Source organism: Anoplolepis gracilipes, chromosome 10 (assembly GCF_047496725.1).
Source record: "Anoplolepis gracilipes chromosome 10, ASM4749672v1, whole genome shotgun sequence".
NCBI classification, from domain to species: Eukaryota; Metazoa; Arthropoda; class Insecta; order Hymenoptera; family Formicidae; genus Anoplolepis; species Anoplolepis gracilipes.
In genome coordinates this window covers 11,368,548-11,378,782 of record NC_132979.1, presented here as the reverse complement: position 1 = coordinate 11,378,782, position 10,235 = coordinate 11,368,548, and the positions used below count along the sequence as shown (strand labels likewise).

Genomic DNA, 10,235 nt, shown 5'->3' with positions numbered 1-10,235 from the left:
CATAAATTGCAGGAATTTTTAAACGCATACATTATTATAAACTTTTACTTACCGTTTGTCTAAATGGTACAATAATCAAGTTTAGTAGCGTAATTTTTTGAAATATATACTTTCTTATGTACATACGTTTTTATTTCTAACCACTTCTAACTGTCGTTACGTAATAGCGAGGGGTAATGAACCTCTCGCTATCATAGCGACACATAACGATAACTCATCGATATTTTTTGGTATTAATAGCGACGAAAATTGTTAACAATCGCTTACAGAATTGCATTTGTAGTTACAGTAACTTCTCTTTATACAACAAACCGAAAACTGTTGTTATGAGCATATAACGACTGCATAACGAGTTACAGAATCGCGCTGCTAGAGCGTTGACCGCGCGTACCGCTGACGCAGCGACCCTCGCGTGGAACTCGATTGCGAAAAGCCGGAACACCGTGAAAAAAATTGCGAAAGGGTGCAAGCAAGGAATTCCGACCTTTAGACTCTCTACGCTTGCACCCGAGGCGGGTTAAACGACCAAATTTTGCGCAACCACGCAGCGCTATAAAAATCCACCCGTGCTCGGACGCGCGGGCAGTTCTACATGACAAAGTGAAGAGTTAATAACCGCACGGGGCAGTCGCGAAAGAGATCTAAGTGCATCGGTAGCGATCAATCGATCATCAGAATCTAACGAGCTAACCAACAACCAAGCGTGGACAAAGGAGGGAAGATTGTAAAGAGAGAACGAATTGAAGTAAAGGACGTATATTTTACTATTCAAGACTACATCATTTGACACCAAGTCATCCAACTCCTCTGGCCCGTTTCTCTCGGCGAATCCCGAACCCCGTGTCGCTCTAACCGCGGCACAACAATTTTATTTAAACTTAATAGTATTGAAAATAGAATGGAGATAATGGAAGACAAAATGAAACGTCCCCATAATTATTCTAGCCAAGAAGAGATTGTTATACAAGTGCCTCTAACATTATTTGAAGAGTTAACTTCTTTTGAAGAACAAATAAAAAAAGTTGAGTTCAAAGACGAAGCGGTACAATATTTTGAAAATATGTTGTTTATTTTAATTTGTTGTTGAATATTTCTAACGTTCCAAAAAAATGACATAATACATTTAATATTTATCTTATCTCATAATAGAGAAAGAGAGAGAATACATGAATATAACATAAAACATAATTTTTTACTAATATTTATAATTTTATATATTTTTCAGATTAATACGATTAAACTTGTGAGTGGAAACACTGCGCACGTAGTAATGACACGCAATATTTAAAAAAAAAGGTTTAATTGACAATTTTGCACATTTTAGCTGGGCTGAAAAAAAAGCTAAGAAAAGCTTTCAAGATTTAGGTCTTGCAAGAATAATGACACTTAAGTCAATTTTTCATATAATTTTATCTTTCACTAATTTTTATATTATTTAATAAATATAAAATTAAATATATATCATACAAACAGGCACACGCACGCATACAATTTTAATGTTTTTAATAACTTTGTGTTTTAGAAGCTGTTGGTACGACATACCACCATGAATAGATAATATATAAGAGTTCTAATCCAGAGATCTGAGGGGGGTGAGGTAAGCGGGGAACTGATTACCTCACCCCTGGTACTGATTAGGGGGGGAAGGTACCAATGTCCCCCAGATTGAGGAGGAAGGGGGGGGTACCTAAATATCCCCCAGATTGAGCGGGAAGGGGAAAGGGAGGGGGTACATATGCCTCCGCAGATGGAGGAAGTGTCCTCTCCGACTGATTGCGGAGGTCTGATGGTGAGAGAGAGGAACTGTTGTAGATAAAATATTCACCCCACTCTGTTTTATCTATAATGTATATTTGCAATAAATAATTAGATTAATATTAATAAATTTTTTACATCCCCATGGTAACGACGCGATAGGCGTTCGCAACGTGGTATAGAGAGAGACAGTGCTATAGGTGTTCGCAACGCGGTAGAGGGAGACGGTGCTATATGCGTTCGCAACGCGGTAGAGGGAGACGATGCTATAGGCGTTCTATATAGTGTAGGACAAGGAGAGTATGACATGGTGTGAGAAGGAAAGGTAGGAAAAAGGAAATATGGGTGTGAGAGAAAAGAATAGAGGAAGAAGGATAGCGAGAAAGAGAAGTAAGACGGAGGCTAAGGCGTACGCGAGAAAAAGATAATTTTTGTATGTTAAGTTTTTTTTATAATGTTAAATGTTATCTTATTATATATCTTATTATCTAATTATATCTAATACAGAGGAAGAAGGATAGGATAAATGAAGAAGGCGCAAATAAGTAATATATATATAAATGAGTTTAATATAAATTTTTTATTTAAAAAGATTTGTTACAAGTATCATAAAGTATATCATTTATAGCACACGCTAACAATTCGCAATCTACAAGTGATCCGCTATCGAACGCGTCACTCTCGCGAATCGCTTTCACAGCATCAATTACATTAGTAATATCGTTACGTTGCAAAACGTTACAAAATTGTTTAAACTTTTCATTCACGAGATGTGTATTTTGGCACAACCATGAATGCATGATCGATACAATCTTCAAAATCGAATAAATGTAATAATGTTTGAGGTTGCATATACAAAGACTTATTAGATAATGTTAATTTAACAATCCTCGATCCGTTTAATGCAATCATTTGGATAGATAGATCGCAGATCCATAATGGCTGACTTTCAGTCGATTGTACATGTCGTTCAATGTCTGTACGTTTCTGCATCAATGAGTGCCAGAGTACGATAGGCAATACTACTCGATTGCCTCGGTTGTCACCAAGTATCAATTCCACATAAGACATAGCTCCAACGCTTATTCCAATCTCCAAATATTTGTAAGATGTCGGGGTTAAGGTATACCTTCTCCCAAGTATGCAAACCGCACGACGAGATGAAACGCTATAAAAAATATTAAAATATATTAAAAAATAATATTTAGAAAATAAATGAAACTTACATTTTCTTTAATTGAATTTCACCGTTCTCAATCGGAATGTAAAAATTCATCTTGTTGGTTTCTTTTGTGGAGCACATTTTTTAGCACAATCTTATGTACGGACAACTGATGCGATACTAAACTATTCAAATGATGAGGCGGAGATCGTCAAAGATCAAGACAGATGGAATAAACCGAATAACCGATTCCTTTATATTAGGTTTATTATTCAACTAATATAACATAAAGTGAAAGGTGGACTGTGCGTGTTAAGAAAAAGAATATATGTGTATATTGAATATAGTGAAGGTTGCAACTATACCGAGTTATAGATGGCGCAGTGTGATAAAAACCGTGTATTGTGTGTCGGTATGATCATTTTCAACACCCCCCCTCAATATGTGGTCTTGATGCATCTGTGTAGTTGACGTTCTTGAGTCCTAGTTGTTGAATGCATTTTAAATGCTTTGGTCGTGGCAGACCTTTTGTCATGACGTCAGATATCATTTCGTTCGTGGATATATGTTCAACCTTAATTAGTTCGTTACTTAAGGCTTCGCGAACGAAATGATGCTTCACGTCTATATATTTGCTTCTGGGATGGTAACCTGGGTTTTCGGCGAGTTTCTTCGCTCCTAAGTTGTCATTGAATATTGTTATATCCATTAAGTTGTCAAATCCTAGTTCGAGTAGGAAATTCTGTAGATAAATAGACTCTTTCGTTGTTTCTGCTAATCCCATATACTCTGCTTCGGTTGAAGATAACGCGACGGTCGTTTGCTTCTTGGCTTCCCAGGAAATTGCGGCGTTACTTAGGATAGTTGCATAGCCGGTGTATGAGCGTCTGTCGTTCGGACAATTTGCCCAATCTGAGTCAACGAAACATCTTAAAGGTTCTGATGATGGTTCAAATATGAGTCCCAGATTTATGCTTCCGCGAAGATAACGTAAAACACGTTTGGCGGCTGTCCAGTGATTTTCGTCGTAGCAATCGTTAAATTGGCTTAGGCTACTTACGGCGAAAGCAATGTTCGGCCTTGTGGACACAGCTAGATACATCAGTGCGCCGATTAGTTCTCGATAAGGAAGTTTTGTCCTTGTGACTTTCGATGTTGCGTTTGGTATTGTCAGCTTTTGACTGATGTCTATGGGTGTACTTACAGGGTTTGAATCCATCATTCCAAAACGAGTCAAAATGTCGATGATATATCTTCTTTGGTGCATGGCGATTTTGTTTCCTTCTCTGTTGAATTGAATGCTTAGGCAATGTTTAATTTCGCCAAGATCTCTTATTTCAAATTCTTGCGATAAATTCATTTTCATCTGTTCCATCCAGTTGATGTCTTTCGAAGCGATTATTAAATCGTCGACGTAAACTGCTATGAGGATTAGATTTTCGTTCTTTCCGATGCGATATACACATGGGTCAGCATTCGATGGAGTGGCGCCGTATTTTCTCAGTACCTTGTCTAGGGTGGCGTACCAATTTCTTCCGGCTTGTCTTAGACCGTATAATGATTTCTTTAAATGATAGACTTTGTTGTTCGTATTCAATTCTTGTAACATCGATTTTGCTTTCTCGTATAATTCACTACCCTTTCTTTCCTTTTCAATTAATGTTTCCAGGGATTCGATGATGTAATTGGGTGGCTCCATGTATATAGACTCTTGAATTCTTCCATTTAAGTGTGCAGTTGTTATGTCCAATTGATGAATTAACATTTTTTGGTGGACTGCAAGCGCTACTAGCAACCGAACTGAGCTCATACGAGCTACTGGTGCAAAAGTTTGATGGAAGTGTACTCCCGAACGTTGAGCAAATCCTTTGGCTACTATGCGAGCATTTTTTCTCTCTATTGTTCCGTCGGGGTTGAATTTGTTTCGGAGTACTATGCGGCTTCCTATTACTTCAGTATTTTCGGGTCGTTCTACCATTTGCCAGGTGTCATTTTTGATAATAGATTTCATTTCTGTGGCCATTGCGTCGAGCCACTCATTGGCGTCTGCACCGAATAGTGCTGTTTTAATTGGTATTTCTGAAAGAAATGCGTATTCAGGTTTTGTCGTTTCAATATTCTCCGCGTATTTTAAATTGAACAGTTTCCGCGGTCTCCCTCTGAGTCCAGTACGTTCGATTTTTGGTCTTCCGGGCGCTCTCCTAGGAGTGTCGGGTAATGCTTCCTCCTGTGCCATGTCTTCCTGTACTGCTCGATCGAAAAGTACCGGTTCGTCAATCTCTTCCAAAGGGTTTGCTTCAATGATGACGTCATTGCCATTCGAGTGATTGATTTCTTTACTGCTGTTTTCCGGAGTGAATTTCTTATAATCCTGCGATTCAACTTCTGGCATTTTTAGAAATTTTACGTCGCGTGTAATTTCGATCTTCTCGGAGGGTATCCATACTCTGTATCCTTTTGAATCTTCCGAATAACCGAGGAATATTCCTCCTTTGCTTCTAGGATCGCATTTTCCTTTTCCGGGTTTCGTATTTAAGCTAAAGACTCTGCATCCAAATTCTCTGAAGTAGCTTACATTTGGCTTCTTTCCAGTTCAGGCTTCATGGAGTTTTTCCATTTAAGCTGCTGGTAGGGCATCGGTTTCTAATGTAGTTAGCTGTTGAGATCGCTTCCGCCCAAAATGATGATGGCAGACCAGATTGTATCAGGAGACACCTTGCCATATCGTTTAAGGTTCTGTTCTTTCTTTCTGCGATACCATTTTGCTCTGAAATGTAAGCGATGCTGAATCTTCTTGCGATGCCATGTTCCTTCAGAAAATTGTCGAATTCATTGGATTTGTATTCGGTGCCATTGTCAGATTGTAAATACTTAATTCTTTTTTCTTTTTGATTTTCGACCAAGTTTTTGAATTCTTTAAATTTTTGTAGAACTTTGTCCTTGGATTTCAGAAAGCGTACTTCGCACCATTTCGTGTTATCGTCGATGAATGTAAGATAGTATTTTGCCTTTCCATTTGATTCCACTCGCATTGGACTACATATATCCGAGTGTACGATTTCGAGTGTTTCCGAGTCTCTTTCAGATTTCTTTGGGAATGGAGATCTTATCATTTTTCCTTGGAGGCAAATATCGCAAGTAAACTTGGCGTCGTCGTTTTTCAAATTTAATCCTTTCATAATCTCGTTACGTTGAGTATCCATTATATCTTTGACATTCAGATGTCCGAGACGATTATGCCACGTTATTAATGAATTTGACGATTTCTTCGGGGATTCTGATATTACGTTGCATTCGTGATGATAATTTTCGTGAACATAATATAATCCATCATGCCTTTTCGCGACTAACTTTACATTTCCATCTCGATCGACTATTGTGGCTTGATCCCTTTTGAAAATTACATCGTAGTCATTTTCCGTAATTTTGCCTACAGATAATAAATTTGTACGCAAATCTGGTACGTGCAGTACGTCACTCAGCTTGATATTCGTCCGTTTTCCGAATACTTTGTTGAGAAAGTAGCCGTCTCTTTTGCCTTTATTTCTGTCGAGGCGTTATTTGCCAAGTTTAACCGCATATGTGCTGAGTCAACCGTTTCTACGAAACTGTCAAATTTCTTACAGAAATGGGAAGTTGCTCCACTATCTAAGCACCACGCTTCTTGGCGATTCTTAATTTCCGCCCGTAATGCGACATTTTGTGTAGACGATTCTTCGGAGGCATATAAACAAACGTCCTCGGTCTTCTTCGCATAGGTTAACCTTTTTCATCTTTACTACGGCAATTTTCGTCATTACTGCGACAGTCGAAGGCTTTGTGACCGAACTTCCTGCAACGATGGCACTGAAATTTGAAGGGTTCACTTTTAGATTTATTTCTCCAGCCTTTTTCGTTACCTTGATTTCGACGCGTTTGATTCCGTTTGTTTGCGACCATGGCATTCTGCGTCACAGTGTGCGAATCGCTTTTGCGAGCGTCGCTTTCCTCCGTTATTTTAATACGAAGTATCTCCGGCGTTGGAAGTACGTCGCGAGATTCTATGACGCATCTAAAATTCTGGAAACTTGGCGGTAGGCTATATAGCAACATGATCGATAATAGATCCGGGTTGATCTCTACTTTTATTACGTTTAATTTATCGACGGTATCGAAAAACTTACGTGTATGTTCGTGCACGTCACCTCCGTCCTCCATGCGCTGTAGGATCAGTTGTTTTAATAGCGTAGCTTTCCTTGCTGGTCCTTTCGATTGATAAATGCTTTCCAGCTTTTGCCATACGCGAGAAGTTGTGCATCCTTTTATCTGTTTCAGCTCTGACGGACTAATCGATAAAATGATATCCGACCTTGCCTTATTGTCGTTTTTGATCCCTGTTTTGATCTGAGCTTCCGAGTTAACGTCACCTTCTATAAGTGGCGGTTTTTCATATTCTCCGTTGACATACGTCCATGCATCGTTTTTGATTAAAAGAGCTTCCACCTGCATCTTCCAAGTATCGTAATTTTCCTTACTGAGAGTCTCGATCCTCGTCAAGTTTGCGCTCATTTTTGCAGCACGTTCCTAACCTCAATTTTGTTAGTGTTCTGGTTTCGGTTTAGCTTATTTCTTTTAACTGCGTTCTAGACCTGGGCCCATAACCTGATGAGGCGGAGATCGTCAAAGATCAAGGCAGATGGAATAAACCGAATAACCGATTCCTTTATATTAGGTTTATTATTCAACTAATATAACATAAAGTGAAAGGTGGACTGTGCGTGTTAAGAAAAAGAATATATGTGTATATTGAATATAGTGAAGATTGCAACTATACCGAGTTATAGATGGGGCAGTGTGATAAAGACCGTGTATTGTGTGTCGGTATGATCATTTTCAACAAAAGTACTACGAGCAATTTGTAATATCGCAAAACGTAATGAGGAGGGGAGTATTTCTGACGTAATTTTGCAAGCGCCAATGTAAGGCTGCTAAAAATTATTAAAAATCGCATCCCCACGTGCTTTCTCGAGCACCGTGGGTTGCCGTATGATGAAATTGATTCAAATATTCGGTTACAAATGTATACGACAAAGCGTGAGATAAAATTTTTGCTAAATGAAAACATACAGAACGCCGACAGTACGGATGTTTGCGCTAAAAAATAACGTTTCGCATAGTGGGTGGGCATTATCATGTATATTTGACTATAAATATAAATAATAAATATAATCCTATGCGTACAGGATGTCATATTATATTACATTACCATGAAATATGTGTGAGATAAAGAGACATGATATTATAGAAATGACGGATGTTTACACGAAAGAATAACGTTTCGCAACGCGAAAAGAATATAAATCAGAACAGAGAGTCACATTTTGCCATTATTGTCGAAGCTTGTGCGAGTGTACCTTTATATGTAAAAAATGGAGCAAGTTTTAACACATCAATCCACCTTGATAAATTCGGTAGAGGAGTACTTTGCGTGGGAGGTGCGATGCGATGAATATATCAAGTCGTTGGAAGAGTCGAATTAAACGACCGCGAATATCAATCGGATATCAATAATTGTTGATCGCAAAGATCGCGCGACTCGAAGGACTGAAAAATGCGTTGCGCAAACGTTTCGTACACGCGGGTGCCGGACACAGCGCGCATCAAGCTGCACTATTTTGGCGAAAAATTGATACAGTGTTCGAGAACCGTATATTGACTGGTGCGATAATCAATATCAATTATATCGAACCTCGCCAGTTTCTCGAAGACGCGAGTGATATCGTGCTCGAACATGTGCGAGACGCTATCAAAATACACTGCAGTGTGAAAATGAATACTGTGTTTAACGGTGAGTTTGTGGCGGGTGAAAAGCACGACAATAAAAGTGTAAGTACAAAAAACTGTGAACTATTTCGTACATCTGATTTACGCGAATGGTACGAGCAACGTGTTATCGAGCCCACTTTAGCATCTCTCGAAGAATTTCAAGAACGTGATAGTGGGTGGGCATTATCATGTATACTTAATTTGACTATAAATATAAATAAATATAATCCTATGCGTGCGGGATGTCATATTATATTACCGCGAAAGATAATGATGAAGCGAGCGGTAGTTAACGTGCAATCCAAAGACAATGCATGTTTTGCATGGGCAGTGACTGCTGCTATGTATCCCGCTGAAAAAAGGATTGAACGAGAATTATCGTATCCGCATTATACGGATGTACTAAATCTTCGAGACATTGAGTTTCCAGTGACTCTTAAGCAAATTAAAAAGTTTGAAATTAACAACAATATTTCAATCAATGTGTATACCATCGAAAACGAAAATATTGTTCCTATTCGTCTTTCGGAGCAAAAGAGGGACAAGCACGCCAATTTGCTCTACATTCAAGATGCGCAAGATATCGGACATTTTGCGTGAATCAAGAATTTATCCCGGCTCGTGAGTTCACAACTCAATAAATACAATGGACAAAAATATATCTGCGATCGGTATGTATATTTAATATTATTGATTTTTCTTCAAAATAAATATATAATTATTATTTCTATTTTTTATAGATGTTAAAATATATATAATTATTATTTCTAGTTTTTATAGATGTCTACATTATTTTTATTCGAATGAGAAACTACAGTCACATACTGTAGACTGCGGGAAGATGAATGACTGCGCTATCCGATTACCGAGCGATAAAGATAAGTGGCTCGCTTTTAACAACTATAACAGGAAGGAGCAGGTTCTTTTCGTCGTGTATGCCGACCTGGAATGTGTTTTGAGAAAGACGGACAAAGAAGAAGCAGAAAAAAATGTATACCAGCATCATCAAGTATTTAGTATCGCTTATTTTATGTACATTGCTCGTACGACAAATCGTTATCCGCGTATCATTCATGTCGGGATAATAATTGCGTTGCATGGTTTGCTGAAGAATTAAAAAATTTAGCAACGCGCGTAAAAACAATTTTATCTACAAATCTTCCCATGATAAATTTGACGCGTGAAGAATTGGAAAAGTTTAATAGCGCTACTCAATGTCATATATGTGAGAAACCATTCGTGGAAGACGATACGCGCGTACACGATCATTGCCACCTCACTGGGCGGTACAGAGGTCCCGCGCATTCAAATTGCAATCTAAATTATAAGAAATCCTTTTATATTCCAATTATTTTCCACAATTTATCCGATTCACATTTTATAATCGAGGAAATACCCACAGCGTTCAAAGGAAGAATCGATCTACTTCCGATAACTAAAAAAAAATACGTTTCATTTACGAAAGATGTTAAACTTACGGAAGACAAATCACGAAATCACATTAAATTACGCT

General features: G+C 38.2%; 1 protein-coding gene across 1 annotated transcript; it reads left to right on the top strand.

Moving 5' to 3' along the window:
- Positions 1 to 8,725: 8,725 nt before the first annotated feature.
- LOC140670270 (uncharacterized) lies at positions 8,726 to 9,322 on the top strand. Its single transcript, XM_072900843.1, has one exon. The coding sequence runs from the start codon at positions 8,726 to 8,728 to the stop codon at positions 9,320 to 9,322; it is 597 nt and encodes a 198-aa protein (XP_072756944.1).
- The last annotated feature ends 913 nt before the right edge of the window (positions 9,323 to 10,235 follow it).

What these genes read in the sequence shown, in the direction of transcription:
- LOC140670270 (XM_072900843.1), top strand. Translation starts at nt 8,726, where the DNA reads ATGAATACTGTGTTTAACGGTGAGTTTGTGGCGGGTGAAAAGCACGAC.